Here is a 21,282-nt window from a genome sequence, read left to right on the forward strand (position 1 = left end):
ATATAACACAGAAAACACGGGAGACAGTGGGGCAATAAAAGCAGAGCAGACTGATGTGAAGTACAGTGGGGGGTCCCTGGATTAGGAAGGAAATCAGAAACAATGTCAGGGACAGTCAGAAGCCCACCCTATTTTTCCCTGTCGTAGTATAAGACAGTTGGTTGTCTTTATTCCCAAGGGTGCTGGGGGAGACTAATCAACAAGTGCAGTGCTCTTGCTGCCAACAGCTTCCAGGATGACATAGTCACACACTGACATGTACTTTTGATCATTCTCCACTCCCCACCAAAAATGTTCTCAAGTGCATCCTGTCTGGTTGACCCCCAACATGCCTCCCCTATTCTTGGCCACCTCCCTCCACGATGGAGAGTCCCAGGCAGGCCTGACTCTTAAAACAAACCCAAAACCACGCACCCCACAGCCATGACCCCACTAGACTTTTCCTCTCTGAAAACCAGCTCATTGTAACTCACGTGATGAGATGGCTAAGTCCTAAGGAATGTGCTCTTCCATTATGGCCCACCACTAAATGTTAGCTCCTCATATTTCTCTCATGTGGATGGACATCTTATTTACACCATTGCCGTGACTCCCATCATTTAGATTTTTACATATGAATATACAATATCCATTTGTCAAACGTACTTGTGTTCCATGAGTAGATCAGAGGCCGTCAGGCTGAAGGTTCTCACCACTCCACTGCTGAACCCACATGCAAATATCTGTTGTGCAGGATGAAAGGCCACAGTACATGGTATCTCATCAGAGGCAGTGAAGTCATATAGCTGTGGGAAAGGGACACACAGAAGCACTGCTTGGGGATATGCAAAACCTGGCAGCAGTATGTGGCAGAATGAGATAACCCCATATCCCAGTTCCCCGTCATAAGCCTATCATTACAGTGAAGTTGTGTAACCCCTTGGGGCCTGATCCAAAGCTCAGTGAAATCAGTAGGAGTCTTTCTATGGACTTCAACGGTCTTGGGCTGCGGAGCTATAACACTGCATTGTAGACATTCAGGCTTGGGCTGGAGCCCAGGCACTGGGACCTTCCCCCCTTGCTGGGTCTCAGAGCCTGGTCCAGTCTGAGCCTGAGTGTTTACACTGCAATTTTACAGTCCTGCAGCCCAAGCCTAAGTCAGCTGACATGGGTCAGCCGTGAGGGTTTTATTGCAGTGTACACAAACCCACAGAGACCTGATCATTATGGCCTAACATTAACCTACAATATTTAGTAGATGGAAGAAAAGCAAGTGGTATTTTAAATATTTGACTTTTGGAGCTAAAGCCAAACTACACTGAAAAATCTTGAACTTCATGCAGTAGTTCTGGAGGGATCTGTTGTCCTTTGGGGTAGATTTAAGTGATTTTAAAGTGAGATATGTTGCTAGCACTAGCTACAGTCAGTTGGAATAAACAAAGATTATGCAGACTTCCTTTTACAGCTCCGCCAGCAAAACTGAGTTTTGACTTCTACTATCTCTATCTTCATTAAGAAAGTGAGCTTACACTACCTGCTGCATGGACACAAGGTCCCAGATCCGGATGGTGTTATCCTGGGACACTGTAGCCATCTGCTTCCGGAGCCCATCCACAGAGAATGCCAGAACAGAGTCAGTGTGGGAGCGCATGAGGGTATTGTAGCCCCGGGACTGTACATCCAGGTAACCCAGGTTCCCAGTAGAGGTGGTGCACAGAACTTTGAGATTATCTGGACTGATGCTGACAGAGCTCACTGGACCTTCATGCTCTGGGGAAACAGATGTACCAGTTGATAAATTATCCCAGGACCCAAAAAAGTGGTAGATCTAGATCATAGCTAAGTGACCACCCTTTTATTTCTGCACTTTCATTTCTAAGTCCTGTAGTTTCCTGAGTGCTTTGAGACTAACTTTTCTCAGGTTTTAGTCTAGCCACATAATCAAGCCAGTGTCATTTATAAAAAGTCTTTATTTTTCAGTGTCACTGCATTTCATTCCAGGATGGATGAAGAACTCCTGTGTTTCTCCCATAGATTTTAATTGGACAGATATGCAATAAGCATTAAGGACTAATGTTTACCTTACTCAGAAGACTTCTGTCATTCTCTAGAATTCCAGAAAAACAAGGACCACTCTTGAAGAGATAATCCCCAAGATTCATTCTGTACAGACTTATCTAACTTTTCACTGCAGGAGGTGGCAGTTACTACACACAAGGGTCTAGCCCACTGAGAGAGCACCATAAGAGAAGCCTAAGAATGAATTTCTGTTGCTCTTCACAAGAGCTCAGGTTTGGGAATGGATCAGAAGAGCAGTGTAGTGGAACCCTAGGCTACATTCCCTTTTTCCTCCAGGAAAACTTTGGCCCCATAGGGCTAGGTTGATATGAATGCAGAATTGAGTGGGGAATGAGTGAGAGAGATCCATGGTCTACTCACCAGCCTCCAAGAAGACTGCCGAGAAATCCAGCGGCCACAGCCGCACGTAGCCATCCTCTGAGGCTGTGGCACAGAAGGTAGAGGAGATGCTAATACTGTTTATAGCAATCCCAGGACCTGAAAGGACAAATATTACGAATTAGCACAATGTAAGGAACCAAAAAATTACCAGACTGGATCAGACCAATGATCCATCTAGTCCAATGCTGAGCGATTCAGTAGCAGTTATGGGATAAGTTGTCCCCAGGGAAAATAAGAACGTCCATACTGGATCAGACCAAAGGTCCATCTTGCCCAGTATCCTGTCTTCCGACTGTGGCCAATGCCAGGTGCCCCAGAGGGAATGAACAGAACAGGTAATCATCAAGTGATCCATTCCCTGTCGCCCATTCCCAGCCTTTGGCAAATAGAGGCTAGGGACACTGTCCCTGCCCATCTTGGCTAATATCCATTGATGGACCTATCCTCCATGAATTTATCCACTTCTTTTTTGAACACCTTCTCCTAACCTCCAATTGCTAGATGATGGATCATGCCCCAAATCAGAAGGGCTTTTATTACAACCAGAACTCTTGTTCATATTTAATATTACTATTATAATGGTGGGTATCCTTGTTATCCATAGAAACGTCCAATCACTTTTCAAAGACTGCCATACTCCTGGCCTTAACAATACATCATGGCAATGATAGTCACAGGCTAATGGTGTGAAAAAGTGTTTCCTTTATCTTTTCGAATTGGTTCATCTATGGAGGGAGAAACAAGAAAGAGGAGAGAGGGAAAGGGGATGGGAATGTAGCAAAGGAGACTATGTGCGTTAAGAAATAGCTAAAACATCCAATCCTTACGACTATATCAATGAAGTCTAGTCTAATCAAAAGCACTGGGAGCCAGACCCTAACCCTAATACAACTTGTGACCATGATCAAGTCTTAAATTCCACGCCTCAGTTTCCCCATATATAAAATGGGAATGATATCTACCCTCCTCAAAAAGTAGTTGGGAAGTCTAATTAATATACATTTGTAAAGCATTATAAAGTGAAAATGGCAGGGATCATTGTAATAGTGGGGTCTATTAGAGATCACCAAATCAGGAAGAGGAGATGAATGAGGCATTTCTAGGACAAACAACAGAAATATCTAAATCACAAGACCTGGTAGTAATGGGGGACTTTTCCAACAGATGTCTGAGTAGTTAAAGTAATACACCAAAACAGAATTTCCAATGAGTTCATGGAATGTATTGGGGACAAATTCTTGTTTCATAAAGTGGAGGAAGTAACCAGAGTGACAGCGATTTTAGATTTGATTCTGAACAAGAGGGAGAAACTGGTTGCAAATCAGAAGGCAGAATGCAATTTGGATGAAAGTGACCATGAAATGATATCTTTCATTATTCTAAATACAGGAATGAGTGAGAGCAGCAGGATAAGGATAATGGTGTGATGTTGCACTCCATATGTTTTATGGAAATATGCCTATGAGTGTAAATATAATGTAACTGGAATATGCTTTATGCAAAAGGTCTCTTGTAAGGTATCATTACAAAGCTTATAATCTACTGAGTGTGTTCAACCTATTTGTATGAATGTATCATTCTTGTACCTGAAGCTAGAAATATGAAGTATTACTCTGAAGTCCTATTGTAATTATGCAAAGTGTGGGACATTAATGGTGGCTTGGAATCTTGATGGCTCCCATTAACTAGGGCAATCTGTTTACTTGCAAACCTTCCTGGGGACATGCAGGCCAGACCTGGAAGAATGAAGGCTGGAGTCTCACAGGACATGTGACCATGTCACATGATACTGGGATCCATCTTAAACCTGGTGCTTTTCCATTCAGAAGGAGGGGTGGGGACCCAGAGAGACAAAAGATTCCTGCCTTGGACCAAAGCTATAAAAGGGGGTGGAACAGAACAAAGGGGGCTGACAGTCATGAGAAATACTCTAGTTACCACCTGAGCTGGAACTAACAAGGACTATACCAGGGGAAAAAATTGGGCCCAGACTAGGAAGGAGTCTAGTCTGTGAAAGAAGCTTATTGGAACATCTCTGAGGGTTTACCTGTATTCAGTTTCTTAATGTATTAGGTTTAGACTTGCGTGTTTTGTTTTATTTTGCTTGGTAACTTACTTTGTTCTGTCTGCTATTACTTGAAACCACTTAAATCCTACTTTTTATACTTAATAAAATCACTTTTGTTTATTAATAAACCCAGTGATTAATACCTGGGGGAGCAAACAGCTGTGCATCTCTCTCTATCAGTGTTATAGAGGGCAGACAATTTATGAGTTTACCCTGTATAAGATTTATACAGAGTAAAACTAATTTATTTGGGGTTTGGCTCCCATTGGGAACTAAAAAAACGAACAAGGAGTACTTGTGGCACCTTAGAGACTAACAAATTTATTTGAGCATAAGCTTTCGTGGGCTAAAACCCACTTCATCGGATGCATGCAGTGGAAAATACAGTAAGAAGATATATATACACACAGAGGACATGAAAAAATGGGTGTTGCCATTCTAACTATAACGAGAGTAATCATTTGAGGTGGGCTATTATCAGCAGGAGAAAAAAAACTTTTGTAGTGATAATCAGGATGGCCCATTTCCAACAGTTGACAAGGTGTGAGTAACAGTAGGGGGAAAAAATTAGCATGGGGAAATAGGTTTTACTTTACATTGGGAACTGGGGGTGCTGGAGATAGGTAACCTGCTGAGTGGTTTTCAGTTAAAGCCTGCAGCTTCAGGGGCATGGTTCAGACCTGGGTCTTTGTTGCAGCAGGCTAACATGTTTGGCTCAACAAGGCAGGGTTCTGGAGTCCCCAAGCTGTCAGGGAAAACGTGCTCAGAGGTAATTTCAGCATATCAGGTGACAGTCCCAAGGGGGTCTCTGTGACCAAACCCGTCACAAATGGACTTCAAAAAAGCAGACTTTAACAGACTCAGAGAATTGGTAGGTAAGGTTCCATGGGAAGAAAATCTAAAGTATAAAGGAGTTCACAAGTGCTGGCAGTTTCTCAAGGAGTCAGTATTAAAGGCACAACCGCAAAGTATCCCAAACTGAAGGAAAGATAGGAACAATAGTAGGAGGCCAATCAGGAGCTATTTAATGAACTAAAAATTAAAAAGGAATCCTACAAAAAGTGGAAACATGGATGAACTGCTAAAGAGGAGTACAAAAGAACAGCACTAGCCTGTAGGGACTAAACAGAAAGGCTAAGGCACAAATTGAGTTACACTTAGCAAGGGACATAAAAGGAAAGAAGAAGAGGTGCTATAAATATGTTAGGAGCAAGAGAAAGATGAAGGAAAGTGCAGGTCCTCTGCTTAGTGGGGAAGGAGAGCTAATAACTGATGACAAGAAGTAGGCTGAGGTGTTTAATGCCTATTTTGCTTCAGTCTTCACTAAAAAGGTTAATGATTACCAAATACTCAACATGATTAAAATTAAAAAGGGGGAAAGAATGCAAACCAAAATAGGGAAAGAACAGGTTAAGGAACATTTAGATAAGTTAGGTGTACTCAAGTCAGCACAGCCTGATGAAATTCACCTTAAGCCGAGTATTAAAGGAATTAGTTGAAGCAATCTCAGAACCATTAGCAATTCTCTTCAAACACTCCTGGAGGATGGGTGAGGTCCCAGAGGACTGGAGAAGGGCCAATGAGTACTTATCTTTAAAAAGGGGAACAAAGTCAAAGAGGATCTCGGGAATTATAGACCAGTCAATCTAACTTTGATACATGGAAAGATACTGGAACAAATTATAAAACAAACAATTTATAAGCACCTAGCGCATAATAGTGTTATGGAATGACAACTTGGATTTGTCAAGAACAAATCATGCTAAACCAACCTAATTTCCTTCTTTGACAGGGTTACTAGCCTAGTAAATGGAGGGGAAGCAATAGACGTGATACATCTTTATTTTCTTAAGGCTTTTGACACAGTCCTACAAGACATTCTCATAAGCAAACTGGGCAAATGTGGTCTAGATAAATTATTATAAAGGTGGGTGAACAACTGGTTGAAAGACTGTACTCAGAGTAGATATCAGTTGTTCACTGTCAAACTGGGAGGGTGTATCTAGTGAGATCCTGAAGCGGCCAGTCCTGGGTCGGGTATTGTTCAATATTTTCATTAACAACTTGGATAACAGAGTGGAGAGTATGCTTATAAAATATACGGATGACACCAAGCTCGGAGGCATATGGAGGTCAGGATTAGAATTCAAAATGACCTTGACAAATTGGAGAATTGGTCTAAAATCAACAAGATGGAAGTCCATAAAGACAAGTGGGAAGGGAAAATCAAATGCATTAATACAAACTGGGGAATAACTGGCTAGGTGGTAGTACTGCTGAAAAGGATCTGGGGACTATAGTGAATCACAAACTGAATCTGAGTCAACAATGTGATGCAGTTACAAGAGAGTCAAATATCATTCTGGGATATATTAACAGGATATTAGCCTTTTTTTGCAACTGCATCACAGGAGTGTCGTATGTAAGACATGGTAGGTAATTGTCCTGCTCTACTTGGGACTGATGAGGCCTGACCTCAAGTACTTTATCCAATTCTGGGTGCCACACTTTAGGAAAGATGTGGATAAACTGAAGCGAGCCCAGAGGACAGCAACAAAAACAATAAAAGGTTTAGAAAACCTGCCCAGTGAGGAAAGATTAAAAAAACTGGGCATATTTCGTTTTGAGAAAAGAAGACGGGGGGGGGACGACACCTGATAACAGTCTTCAAATAAGTTAAGGGCTGTTATAAAGAGGATGGTGATCAATTGTCCCCTATGTCCACTGAAGGTAGGACAAAAAGAAATGGGTTTAATCTGCAGCAAGGGCGATTTAGGTTAGATATTAGGGAAAACTTTCTAACTGTAAGGGTAGTTAAATTGTGGACAAAGCTTCCAAGGGAGGTTGTGGAATTACCATTTTTGGAGGATTTTAAGACCAGGCTAGATAAACACCTGTAAGGGATGGCCTAGGTTTATTTGGTCCTGCCTTAGTGCAAAGGGCTGAACTTGATAACCTCTTGAAGTCCCTTCTGGCCCTACATGTCTATAATTCTATAAAATAAAGCACATTATGTGCTGTTTTATAATATGAGTAGCAGTAGCTCTTGAAAACAAATTCTAACTAATGTTATATTAGCAATACAAGACTTGCTGAAAGTCATAATACTTTGACTTCTATAGCATTAAAGAATTCTAAATACTGTTGAGATTTTGCTCACCAATGAAAGAACAGACCAGTTGTTTTATTTTGTATGTTTAGCTTTTTACATGCTACTGGGCACAGGATTCCTATTGGCTGATTAAAACATTGTTTTATGTTACTAAAAAAAGGGTGTTTATTCTAAACATTCATCACTTAAAACACCAAAATTCTTCTTAAGATGGTACTTAGCCATGTCAAGTCGGATTATTTTTGGTAGGAAGTTTGTCACCACTGATCTGATCAAAACCAGTCATCTGTGTTAGGCAGAGCATTGCTTTATTTTCAAAGAATTTGCTTAATTTCAACTTCAATCCCTCTGTGATAAATGGGGGGGAAGGGGGAAGCTCCCTTTTATGGGCACCCTGCCAGTCAGTAGCTATAGAATCCTCCTTAGCAGCTGTACCCTAATTGCCTTAACTGTAAAGGGTTAAGAGAAGCTTAACCTGAGTTGGCACCTGACCAGGGGAACCAACAGGGAGGCTGTACCCTTTCAAATTGGAAAAACTGCTGGGTTTGGGGGTTTTTTTCTTTGTCTCTCAGGCTGGACAGAGGTGAAGGCAGCAACAAGCTGTAAGCTTTAAGCCAGGTATGGGAAATCTTCAGCATCATAACTAGAAGCTCCTCATTTGGAACTCCAGATATGTAAGTAGCACTGGAAAAGTTAAGACAGATGCGATTAGGAATCTTTTTGGTTGTTTTGGTTTGTGGATTCCTCTGTGCTAACCCCAGGTGCTTTTGTTTTGCTTGTAACCTTTAAGATGAACCCCAAGAAAGTTATTTTTTGAGTTTAATCCCTAAAGCCTGAGTTTTCAGATGTGTTTCTTTCTTTTTTAATAAAATTTACCTTTTTTTAAAGAATCCTTTGATTCCAAAGTCCTTAGACAAGGGGTTGGTCTGTGCTCACATTGCTAAGGCAACTGGTTGGTATTTTATTCTGAAGCCTCCCCAGGAAAGGGGGTGAAGAGGCTTGGGGGGATAGGGATTCCAAGTGACCCTTCCCTGAATATTTGTGAAAAATCATTTGGTGGTGGCAGCAATATCTGTCCAAGGCAGAAGACTGTGCCTTGGAAGAGTTTTATCCTAATAAAGAAGATAAGCTGAGGGGGTCTTTCATGCAGGTCCCCACATCTCTACCCCAGAATTCAGATTTGGGGGGGTATACTGTGACACCCTCTAATAGATTTTACCCTAATTATTTAATGAGGCCGCTCCACTCTTACTGTCTTCACAAGCAAAACTTCTCCCTCCCAGCTGAATCCATCTACACTCATTGTTTTTAATTCAGCCCCTACGGCCAAAGTTCCAAAGGCCTCCATCCGCCCTCCAAATCTGCACACCTACACTTCTGCATATATGCTTTCTGGAGCATGAGGTTTTACATGAGTGAAACCTCAGATGTGAATGTGCATGAAAAATCATATAGATACTCAACTGCTTACGTACATAAGTACAGCTTGTGTATCCACATGAGATTTTGCATATGCAAAAATCTTTAGGACTCAAAAAATACATGTGCAAAAACTAACGCACACACATTTAAAGACTGCTTCTGAAAATGTGCCCCTATTGTCCAGTAAAAAGAGCATTTCCCATCATATTATAATCTTTAAATAGTTATACAGTTACAATCCTTTCTCCCAAATCCAGATTCTTCAGATTCATAGATTAAGGACAGGAGGGACTATCAGATCACTTAGTCTGACCTGCTGTATAACACAGCCAGAGAATTGCATCCCGTTACTCCAGCACTGAGCCCAATAGGTTGGGATTATGTAAATTAATATGGGTATATGGGTAATAGAATCATAGGGTTAGAAGGGACTGCAAGGGTCATCTAATCTAACCCCAAAATAGGGTACATTTGGGTTAAATATAGTCTCGCTTTCTCCCCCTTCAATGCATAGGAGATTTCACTGGAGAAGAAACTGGCTGAAGCCCCACCTGTGCTCCCCAAAACCTTACTACTAGTGTGATGTCAGATTATCTCAGCCTACAGATGATCCCCTGCAATTCTGCCTATTTTGCACCTTGTATTATGAAACTTGGGTCCTAGGTTTGCTTCTGTCTGGTGTTCCCTCACAGGGCTCTTCCTTCAAACTCAGGGGACAATTTCAGTAAAAACATTTCTAGTGAAAGTTCATAATGTAGCATGTCCTACTTCCTCTTAGTCATCTATCCATCTCCCACCAAAGCCCATACCCGAGTTGAAGGTTTGCTTCTCCCGTCGGTGAGAGTGCTGAATCTGAGAAGGCAGGAGGCGCCGGGCATTTCTGATAGTGAAGTTCTTGTAGTCAATTTCCAAGATGTGGCCACTCTTGCTGCAAACAAAGCTGAAAGGGAAAGGACACCACCATTAGACACCAGTGACCACAATGGGAACTTCAGAGACATTGTTTAGCAGAAGAACTGTATTCTGCATTTTGTTTCAGTGTTAACTTTACACCACACTTTTGTAAACAAGCCTGGAATAACTTTAAACATGCTGTTTGTCTAATAACTTTAGCAATTCTAGTTCGTAATGCAATGATAGCTTGACTGGATGACAGGATTCAAGCATTTGATTTTCAGCAGGAGCTAACTTGGGAATCTATAACTGGTAGATGGAGTTAGACCTCTCCATCCTTCTTTTCCTTTTCCCTTTGAAAGAGCAATTTAGAAAAAAATCTCAAGAGTTAATTCAGCCAACATAAAAGATAAGGGAAAAAGCAAAACTAATGAGTCTTGAGTCTGTAAGTGCCTAGTTGGTCACAAAAATGATCTTCAGTTATCCTGTATATCTATATAAACTATAGACTTCAGACTCAGAAGTCTGGAAACAACTGAAAATTTTAATCAGGATGCGGCTACTTCTGACTCGGAGATCATATTTTTTCCTTTGTGAAGAAATAAAAAGAAAAACTCTACCAGCCTGTTATGGAGGAATCATTAGAAAGATTTCCCCCCCCCCCATCTTTTCTAATTTAGGAGGAAAAAATAGAAGTAAAGAGGAAGAGACGTGCATCCCAAAGTGTAACAAAACTTAAAAGAAAATATACAAACGTTGGATTATTATTATTTCTATTATTGTAGGACACAGAACCCTCCATCAAGGATCAGTAAGGAGGATTGCGGACTCTCAGGTATCCATCCCAAAACCAGCTGAAGACTAAAGATGGAAGTATTACTAACCTGTACCAGAAGGAGATTAGGATCAGTTCGCAGAAACAAGATCTCTGGCAACTTTTGCCCAAAATCTCTTTCACTAGCTCAAACTGAGAAATGGATGTAACCATAAGCCATGACCCTATGGGAAATAACAGGGTTCCAGGCATGTTTGGCACAAATGCTATCCTGAACTGAATTGTAATAAATGGAGGCAGAGAGGCTTCACAGAAATGAGTCCTGAAAATCAAAGCCACATTTGCTTATGTTTAATGGAAGTGACTGTTAAACTTTTGGAGGGAAATAAATTGGAATAATTCAGGAAAATTATTATTGCTTCAGATAAATTGTGTTGGAAAGGCAAAGACTTTCCCCATATAGGAGATCTGGATGTAAAATGTACAAATAAGATGAATGCATGATTTTGGGGAAGGCTTTTCATTTCTGAGTTTTGAACTTTTTGTTCACAATATTGGTAGATAGTTTAGTTTGTGATTAAATATATTACATTTTATTTATGTATACAGTGCCTTTGATCCAAAGCACGGAATAAAACATTAGAGGAAAGTGATTTTTCCCACGGCACATCCATCAACGAGAAACGAAGCAATACTGGGCACTCTACACCCACAGGGCTCAGCCCACAGAGGGAAGGTGAAAATTAACAGACCTGGCAATTCTGTGTTTTTGGAATATCGCTCTGGTAGCAGGAGTCTTGGTTGAGTGATTAAGCTGAAGTATAAAAAAGTCACGGGGAATGTTATTACACCACACCCCTCCCACTGCCAAATGAACATTAACAGCAAATCCATGGGCAGATTTTCACAGAGGACATGACTGGTGAAATATGTCATTTCTTGTGCAACTCTACAAGGGATTTTAAGCTTCTTTTAGGATCTGAAGTCTTAGAAAGGAGGAGAATAAAGGATAGGCTGGCTCTGTAGAGCACCTTTGTTTCTGCAGAGAGAATGCAGATAAAGGACTGTAGAATGCTCAAGTTAAGGACAGGGATGAGCAAGTCAAAACCACAACTGTTCAACCTTTTCCCTATGCTTACTAATCTAAAGCTCAACATGCTAGTGCAGACAGCTCCCAGGGACAAAGGCAGAGTGAATCACAGTGTCCCTAAAAAATTAATTTAAGGAAAGTGATTTAAGGAAAGAAAAAGTGGCTCCATCCTTACAGTGTCCGGTCCTCAGGTTCCCGCTCAGCGGAATGCCCTTTCTCAAAGGCCAGGTCGGTGAACTCCAAGGAATGATACTCCCCCAAATTCACTGGGCACGAGCGCAGCGCTCCACTCCGCACTCGCCACAGCCTCACATTATCTCTGCCACACGACACCATCCTGTTACACGAGAGGCTGAGTAAGGAACCAGGGAGGACTCGCTCTGAACTGACAAATGGCCTGCTCCCTGAAAGCAGCTGAAATGGACACACTGACACCAGGGGAGAGAAGAGGAAGGCTAACAGCAGCTTCCTTCCAGAAGTACCTTTTGTCTGCAAGCTGGAACTCCAGCAATGCAGTGAGCTTCCTCCCAGCAATGCCTTAATACAGAAATAGTCAATTATTTTTTGTCAAGGCTCAAATTTCTTGGTCAAGATATAGTCAAGTCCAGACTCCAGAGAAAATAATAAAAAAATAACAACAATAATAACAATAATGATAATAAGTAAATAAAAAGATTTAGGGGTCCGTTCACGTGTCTGCCGTCCGGATCTGGTCCACGGTCCACCTACTGACTACCCCAGCCTTCATCTAGGCCAGGGGTGGGCAAACTTTTTGGCCCGAGGGCCACATTGGGGAATAGAAATTGTATGGCGGGCCATGAATGCTCACAAAATTGGGGTTGGGGTGCAGGATGGGGTGCAGGCTCTGGGGTGGGGCTGGGGATGAACTGTTTGGGGTGCAGGAGGGTGCTCTGGGCTGGGCTCGAGGGGTTTGGTGAGCGGGTGGGGAATAAGGGGTGGGGCAGGGTATTGGAGCGTGGGGAGAGGCTCAGGGGGTGCAGGCTCCAAGTGGCGCTTACCTCAAGCAGCTCCCAGAAGCAGTGGCACGTCCCTTCTCTACGCAGAGGCTCTGCACGCTGCCCCATCCACAGGCACTGCCCCTGCAGCTCCCATTGGAGCACATAGGAGCCAGAGCGGGGCCATGCTGTGGCTTCTGGGAGCCATATGGTGTGGCCCTGACCCAGCGCCCCGGCTGGAGCGCCAGAGCGGGGCTGAGCCGTGTGGTGCGGCCCCGACCCAGCGTCCCAGCCGGAGTAGGGCCAAGCCATGTGGTGCAGCTCACGGGCCGGCTTAAAATGGCTCGCGGGCCAGATCCGGCCCGTGGGCCGTAGTTTGCCCACCCCTGATCTAGGCTGTTGTTTTACCTTATTCTCACATTCACTTATTTGCACATTACCTGGTGTCATCAAAAAAAGCAATCTTCAAGGTTTGGATGTCCACATCTGTGTGAGCTTTGGCCAGCACAACCACCTCTCCACCCTGGTTCACCTGAGCAGTATTCCACACCACCACCATCTGCAGAGATAGAACGGCAAGAGTAGAACTGCTGGAAACATAACACCCAGGTGGCCTTAGACCGTACAAGCAATGGAGAAGATTGCTAGCCTTCCCACAGCAGGTGAAACCCCAGATACTGCTCCCAATTGCCAGTATGCTGGTATTGTGCATTGGGGCTTTTATCCACATTGCTGTGAACAGAGTGGAGAAAAATCTCTCACAGAAAGATTCAGGACAACCCCAGAGAGCCTGGTGATTTTCATTTTAATAGGCTAGTCTGTCTGATAATCAGTTTCCCTACCTGCAGGGTTTCCTGGACAGGGCTTGAATCTGGGACTAAGATAAGGTACTTGCAAACGGAGAAAGAATGGAACCCAGTGTGTAATTAATTACAGGGAGTGCTAGAGCAGCAAAGGAGTGTAAGAGTAGGAGCTAGTAGAACTGTAGAGGAATGTGCTCAGCACCTTCAGAAGGAAATGCCTTGTGTCAACTTGTAGCGACCCCTGTAGGATGTAAGTGGAACCAAAACTGCTCCAAAGGCAGTCCCACCCATTCATTAACTGTGACGTTAGTTAATAAACTATGGGAAGCAGGGAAGTTCTTGATATTCAGCATGAACAGGCTTCCACACCAACAAAAAGCCGTGACTAGCTACAGAACCAGGATTTACTCAGTAGAATTTGGAGTACTTGTGGCACCTTAGAGACTAACAAATTTATTTGGGCATAAGCTTTCGTGGGCTAAAACCCCAAATAAATTTTGTTAGTCTCTAAGGTGCCACAAGTACTCCTCGTTCTTTTTGCTGATACAGACTAACACAGCTACCACTCTGAAACCTGTCAGTAGAATTTGTGATTCAGGGAGGTGTGTGTTCACAGATTTATAAATATCAAGTAAGGAAATAAATATTCAAATATTTTCTAACCAGTTTGGTAATAAGAGGATTTCACATGATCTACACTGAATGGTATTGCCTAAGGACATTTAAGGAAACTAGCATCTAGCCACTGTGTCTTGGAAGGGACATATGATTGGTTCTATGTGTAGAGTAATTGCACATTCCAGGAGAAAAACAAACATCATTATCAGGGGGTAGGCATGTTAGTCTGTATCCACAAAAACAACGAGGAGTCCGGTGGCACCTTAAAGACTAACAGATTTATTTGGGCATAAGCTTTCATGGGTAAAAAACCCATTAGGTAAGTGGAACCCAAATAGCCCAAGAGCTTTATTACTCACTGTTTTGCCATGTCCATCTTTCCCAATGCCACAGAGAACAGCTCCACTGTAGGAAAGGCTGCAAGAGGAGAAAACTCAGGGTGAAATGAAGTATCCTACACCCTGCCTGGATCTCAATGGGAAAAATTAAAAGCCCACTCTCAACTCCTCCCCGACACACACTGCCCAAAACACGCCTGCAGTGTACCTGAGGGACGAGACTGAATGGACGTGGGTTTTAAACATGGATAGGCATTTCCCCTTCTGAAAATCCCAAAGTCGTACCATACTCAGGTGACCCATCTGTGCAGAAGCCAGCAATGTGCTGTTTCCATTAAATGCCAATGCCGATACCTGCAGGAAACATCATGTTAGCGAAAATAACCCCCAGCTTCTGGGAGAGGCTAGAACTGGAGTAGCTGAAACTCCCACTGCTGTCGATCCAACATCATTCCTTAGAATGACTCTTGCTAGGAGCTGGAGTTCTTGTAACTTCCCCCCTAGCCAGTGAGCTGATACAATTCCCTAGAATGAACCAGGCTTGGGATAGGAGTAGTCTCATGTTTTTTCACACATCAAATACTTGCAGTTGTTGCATATTCTCTGTGGGGTTGTCATATCTGTTTATGCAAAGCAATCCACTTTTTACCTTATCTGTATGTCCAATGAAGAACCTTTGCTCTCCAGTTTCAATCTGCATGGTTATTATAATAGCATGACAGGGGTAAACCACTGCAGAGCTGTTCTTAGTCCACAGAGCCTGCAGGACAAAGGCAAGAATCAGAGTAAGGGCAGAAGAGAGGATACTACAAAGGTGACCCAGTCTACAAACTGAGAGGAGAGCCCCCCTGTGCTTGCACAGATGGATGTGCATAGAATTAAGACATGCAGATATTTGGAAATCTGGTGCAAATATGCAGGTGTGTGTTATCTAGATGACAGCTGTTCCACACAAAAATAGATGCAAATTTATAACCATCAAAGGAAAACTGAGTGGTCGGCTTATAGTACATCCCAATTAATTCAGTTGATCTTCCATCCAAGTCATGTTTAACATCATATATGCAATATATAAGGGAACAATCCTTTGTTCACAGGAAATGGACTAGATGACCCAACAGGATTTTTTTTTTAAACTCTAACATGGATCATTAAGAGGATGGTTGGAAGAATCAGAATGCAATACCACAGGAGGACAAACTAACACACCAGCCTAAGGCACCAATGCATTTTTGGATTCCAAAGAAATTCTAGATGTGTGATACACGGATCAGTTTGGAATCTGTAACAAGATTTGGCAAGGGGCACATGATTTCAGAATTTTACTGGGGCAAATTCCGTGTATGGAAATGAGCTTTTCACCCCCAAAAATTTGTAGTCGAAAGAAACCGGGTGGGGTGATTTCCAAAGACAAAGGGAGTTAAGCATGAAAGTCAAAGGCCCTTTGTGCCTCTGAAAATCTCCCCCATAGTCAATGTATTGCAACTACATTCTTAAAAGCCTCTTCGTTACTGACCCATTTGGTGCTGTAACCCCCAAAGCCAATAATTGTCCTCAGCTTCAGGATTGGATCCGGTAAGAGTCTCTGAAAGAAGAAGATATTGTCAAAAGTACCAGCCTGAATAAAGCATGTGAGCCCTAAACTGTACCAGCACCAACTGCAAATTACATCCCAGTGATCTACCAAGTTCCCTCTGCCCCACATTAATCTGTGTCCCTCTGGATGGGTTTCATGTTTCTCCCTGAAGTGAGAGGGCTGTCTCTCTACCTTAACTTCTTCACATTAAGGGAGGAGTTTATTCAGTAGGTAATGATCATTAAAGGAAATCCAAAAGGAAGTGAGAGCAGGAATCGACTGAAGTCTTGTTTTCAGGAGCTCCATCTCCTCCAGGAATAGAAGCACCAAAGCCCACAGTGGACAGTGCTAAATGGAATAATCTCAGTAATGGAATGACTTGGTTAACCTGAATCACCTTTCCAAGAGGGCAGCCAAGCCCTCCCCATGGTTACATACAAATGTCATGAAAATTCAAGGGAGCATCTGTAAAGATGGAAAGGGGGAAATCTTTTTTCTTACCCTGAAGGGAGATGCTTTCTTGCTGGAGAGCACCTCTGGTCCAGTAATCTTTGTGTACGCAGTCTGGGCAAATCAATACATAGGTGTTATTTGTTAAATGCCAATAGCATGATCATCTCTGTACAAGACACATTGGCCCTGCCTGGAGAAGCTTAAAATATAAGTGAAATAAAGGAACAAGATCAAGAGAGAATTCCAGGGAAGCTGGCTCACAACTGCCCTTAGTATTAAATAATCATCTCTGCCAGTTCCAACCAGAGTGGACATTCCTGTTGCTCTTTCTGCCGAGTTACTGAGCACCAGCCATAAGCATTCCAGACCCATCCTATAGGAACAAACTTGCAGTTTAACTTGTTTGTTCCTAGTACATTGGAGTCCCTTACCTCTATATATCTTCTCCTATGGTCAGTAAGAGTTTGAGCAAGAAGGCTGGGTTCAGGAGCTCTGTTTCCATATGAAGTCTTGGCCTAATGCTCTAACCCACCAGTCAGGCCCCAAGAATTGGGATAATCATGTTTCTGCATCTCAGTGCACAGGGCAGCAGTATGTGGGTCTGAAAGGCAACTGATCTGTTCTACCTGAATTCTTCCTTGAGAAGGTACTTACAGATGGAGGTTGGTGTAAATTGGTATTGTTGCACTGAAGTCAACGGAGCAACACCAGTTTACACCAGCTGAGGATCTGGTGTGGGGAACTTATGGGAGTAGTGGAAAAGGAAGCCATTAGGCTGGAGAGTTCAGCGCAAGGCACATTGTTCTTCTAATGAAAGCATCATGCATTCTCAGAGCCACCACAGGGGCAGACTTGAGGGAAGAGTTAAGAAGATTCTGTACAAGTTAGAGGCGGGATGTGGAGTTACACAGAGGATAACCAATAAGGTCAGGTTGTCAGAGTCCAGCGGTGCTCTCTCACTTACCTCATCTGAGCTAATGCCAATAGCATGGATGGCGACATCACCCATTCTGTGAGCATATACATGAATACCACCATCAGTTGTTGCATGTAATGGTACAGTGGAATCCCCAGCAGCTTGTAGTCCTTCTGCCCTGCTGAACTCCTGATCCCCAGAATACACTTCTTCCAGAGGCCCAGAGGTTGCTAAGTGAACCTCGGGGATGCTCTTTGTAACTAGGGGAGACCAGCGAGGCATCTGAGAAAGAGTAAACAAATGACAACAGATCAGGCCTGCCCCACAGCTCCCTACGATTGCTGTGATTGGAGAGAAAGGGAGAAATTAGTTTTGTTTTTTGACTGACTTTTATTCAGACACCTAAAACTCAAGACATCCAACATGTCAAAAACATTCAGGTGTGCCAAGTGATGCAGGAGAATAAAATAGGGTCCTCTGTGTGACTTTCCGATTTGGAATGGCAGAATTGCCACGTTTACTGGGTTTCCAATGCAACTTCTCTCTCTCCACTGTATGATAGCCAACACAAATATCTAAAACACAGACTCTCCCTCCCCACCAGACCCCACCAGAAACAGATCCATCATGCCCCTGAGAACTTCATTATTCTTGAGTGCCTCAGTTCCCCATCTGTAAAATGCGGACAATAACACTTCCCTATCTCTCAGGGGTGTCAGGAGCAAAATTACATTAAAAGATTGTGAGGTGTTCATATATTACGGTAATGGGGGCTATATAAGCATCTTGGATAGACTGACAGACTGACCCCCAAAGTCATTAAACTGCAGAGTTTATTGACTGTAGGACAGGGCACAGCCCAGGCCATTGAACACAAAAAGTAGCCACTACAAAACTGAAAAACATCCCAAACACAAAACAGGACATGTGGAAACCCTCTGGCTAGAGGTGGTATGGGAAGCTACACTTACAGCCTAAGGCCATACTCACATCTTTAGGACTGGTTATCTGTTGGATGAGTGACACTCGGTCCCGGACAGCTTTGGTAAGCGTCACTGGCCGTGGAAGATGACGGATTGGGTCTTCTAGCACTTGAACACCTAGATTACAACAGCAATGTGTTGGGCTCTTTCCTACAATCTGCTTCCCCTCCTGCTGATCACACAGCTGCAGATGATGTAGCTGAACAGCTACTTCATTCTACTACTTATTCCTTCCTTAAAGAACTCAAGGAACAATTTGGAAACACAGGCCATGTCACAACAGAGGAAAACAAAGGACACATTATCTATTGGGCACACACTGCACAAGACCCAGAGGGGCTGGCCTGGTGCTAGTCAAATGGGAGATCAAGTTCAAATCCTGTTCCTTTTGCCCCTGTTTGAACAGGGATTGGATGTGCTGCCAAGGTAGCATGCTGCGCTAGGGGAGAAGGAAGTGTTTCATAACACTCAACAGCAACCATTCTACCCTTGAAGAAGTGATGTTAATGGACTCCAGTGGGAGCTCCATCAGATCCCCTTGATTAGGGTAATGGCTGCAACAAGATGTCATAACAGATGGGGAATCATCATGGCTCTGACAAAGAGGTAGATGAAGCAGGGCAGAAGAGGAGAATTCCCAGAAGGATCACTGCAGGGCTGCTTGCTATACCATTGTGCTGTACAAGGGCTCTGTGGAGCAGCTTTCTGAAGATGTAGATTGAAGTTTACTTGCCAACTAAGGTATTTACTACAATTACCTTCTAAAAATTCAGCAGCACTTTAGAGATGCTGCATTTCTTTCTCAGCAGCCCATAGACACTGATTTTCCCCTTGCAAAACTATCCAGTTCATTTGGGTAGCCCATAACCTGCAGAAAGCCAACTGGCCTGAGCTGGGAGGGCTACCACCCTCAAAATAACTGGAACTTTCATAAGTTCTTCCTAATCCTTGGTAGATGCTCCACCTCAACTCCTTGGGTTGAGTGTTTCTAATGAGGGAAGGAGGGGAATATCAAAAAGGGGACCTTCATCACCCAATCCCCTATTGCTGCGAGGAATGATCTCTAACAGGACACAGCAACAGACTGATGGCATATGCTGGGAGCAGAACTCTGATGTAGGGAAGACAGTTGCTAACTTATCATATTGATCGTATGAGTAAATGGATGGATCTTCTACACCATGCTCTACCGAAGCTGTACTTTGAGTTTTATTCAGTTAACAACAGCAGTAAATGGTGCAGGTGGCTTTGTACCATGTCATACTTTGTTTTAGGTAGGACAATAACCTAGATAATCTGAAAGCCAGCTTGGCACATTGCTCAGTCAGATGTGGGTACCACAGCCTATGGTCATTTACTTCAGACTCCCTACCTGCTGCAGGACTGGAACAGCCTTTTTGAATTGAATCATATGGCAGCTTGGATCCATCAGAGGGAAACCTGAACAACAAGATCAGAGGAAAGTCACCTCGTAAATGGGTGGCAGGTTCTAGGACCCTTCACAGATATGCAGGGCTCTATTTTGCTGACGTACTGTTGGTGCTAAAAGGCTTCATTCACACAGAAGCAGAGTTATTTGGCTGATTCAACCTGATGTCAGAACAGGTGGGTCCTATAAGTTCCAACTCAAGATAAGGGTTAGAGTCTTTTTCTGGTCTGATTTATACTATGACATTTTTCTATGTCTGTACATTCACTAATTGGCATAATGATGATCACAATCTAGCAGTCAACGTAGACCAAGTCTATAAGGCAAAGAGAACTAAGGGCAGGGCCATAGAACTCCCTAGGAATAACCAAGCTTGGGAGAAAGGTTCATGTGTGATTAAGTTAGCAATACAAGCAAACCCCAGCAAGGAGGGAAATTTGGATCATTTCTAGGGCATTGGCTGTGATATTAGAAGTATGGTATTAACTGTATGTGCTTATTGACCTGATGATTAGGAACTGGCAGTTTTTATGTGATACCAGTCAGCTCTCTGTTCTTGGGGAACCAGGGCACAGTATCTAGCCCAGGGGTCGGCAACCTTTCAGAAGCAATGTGCCGAGTCTTCATTTATTCACCTTAATTTAAGGTTTCACATGCCGGTAATACATTATAATGATTTTTAGACGGTCTCTCTCTATAAGTCTATATATTATATAACTAAACTATTGTATCATAAAATAAACAAGGTTTTCAAAATGTTTAAGAAGCTTCATTTAAAATTAAATTAAAATGTTGATCTTACGCCGCGGCCTGCTCAGCTCGTTGCTGGTCTGGGATTCTGTTCACCTAAGCCGGCAGCGGGCTGAGCGGGGCCTGCAGCTGGGACCCCGGCTGACAAGAGTCCGGCAGCCAGAACCCCAGACCGGCAGCGGGCTGTGCGGGGCCGGTGGCCAGGACCCCAGACTGGCAATGGGCTGAGCGGCTCAGCCCGCTGCCGCTCAGGGGTTCCATCTGTCAGCTCCTCCCAGCTGGAATCCCGGCTGCTGGATCCACTCAGCCCGCTGCCGGTCTGGGGTCCTGGCCCTGCCCACATATAGTGGGTACTTACCTTCTCCCTGGTTCTGGCCCATTCTCTTCCTCTCTCTGCACTGAGCTGAGGGTGGGAGTGCACTGAGCACAGGGCTGGGGGTGAAGGAGCAGGCTGGGGGTTGGGGTGTAGGGTCTGGCCAGGAGCTAGAATGAGGGAGGGGGCTCAGGGTTGGGGCAGGAGGTTTGGATGTGGAGCGTTTACCTGGGCAGCTCCCATTTGGTGCGAGGGGTGCAGGTGGGAATGTGGGGGTGCAGGAGCTCCCATCTGGTGCTCAGGGTGGGGGTGGGGATGTGGGGGGTGCAAGAGTCAGGATGTGGGGG

The 21,282-nt window shown here is 43.6% G+C and overlaps 1 protein-coding gene across 5 annotated transcripts in view; it reads right to left on the reverse strand.

The window, feature by feature from the left end:
• Nucleotides 1-21,282, reverse strand: part of WDR90 (WD repeat domain 90) — a 52,838-nt gene that overhangs the window by 23,936 nt on the left and 7,620 nt on the right. For 3 of the 5 annotated variants that reach the window (XM_024100663.3, XM_065558733.1, XM_065558732.1), the window contains exons 7-20: nucleotides 19,816-19,883; nucleotides 18,451-18,560; nucleotides 17,509-17,742; nucleotides 16,593-16,655; nucleotides 16,032-16,100; nucleotides 15,165-15,275; nucleotides 14,724-14,869; nucleotides 14,537-14,594; nucleotides 13,197-13,315; nucleotides 11,976-12,137; nucleotides 9,851-9,981; nucleotides 2,419-2,535; nucleotides 1,514-1,749; nucleotides 646-785 (exon numbers count right to left, since the gene is read on the reverse strand). In XM_024100663.3, coding sequence (XP_023956431.2) covers nucleotides 646-785; nucleotides 1,514-1,749; nucleotides 2,419-2,535; nucleotides 9,851-9,981; nucleotides 11,976-12,137; nucleotides 13,197-13,315; nucleotides 14,537-14,594; nucleotides 14,724-14,869; nucleotides 15,165-15,275; nucleotides 16,032-16,100; nucleotides 16,593-16,655; nucleotides 17,509-17,742; nucleotides 18,451-18,560; nucleotides 19,816-19,883 — 1,764 coding nt within the window. The remainder of the gene's footprint in view (nucleotides 1-645; nucleotides 786-1,513; nucleotides 1,750-2,418; nucleotides 2,536-9,850; nucleotides 9,982-11,975; nucleotides 12,138-13,196; nucleotides 13,316-14,536; nucleotides 14,595-14,723; nucleotides 14,870-15,164; nucleotides 15,276-16,031; nucleotides 16,101-16,592; nucleotides 16,656-17,508; nucleotides 17,743-18,450; nucleotides 18,561-19,815; nucleotides 19,884-21,282) is intronic. The other 2 variants (XM_065558735.1, XM_065558734.1) reach the window with 1 other exon arrangement.

Source organism: Chrysemys picta, chromosome 10 (assembly GCF_011386835.1).
Source record: "Chrysemys picta bellii isolate R12L10 chromosome 10, ASM1138683v2, whole genome shotgun sequence".
In the NCBI taxonomy this organism is placed as follows: domain Eukaryota; kingdom Metazoa; phylum Chordata; order Testudines; family Emydidae; genus Chrysemys; species Chrysemys picta.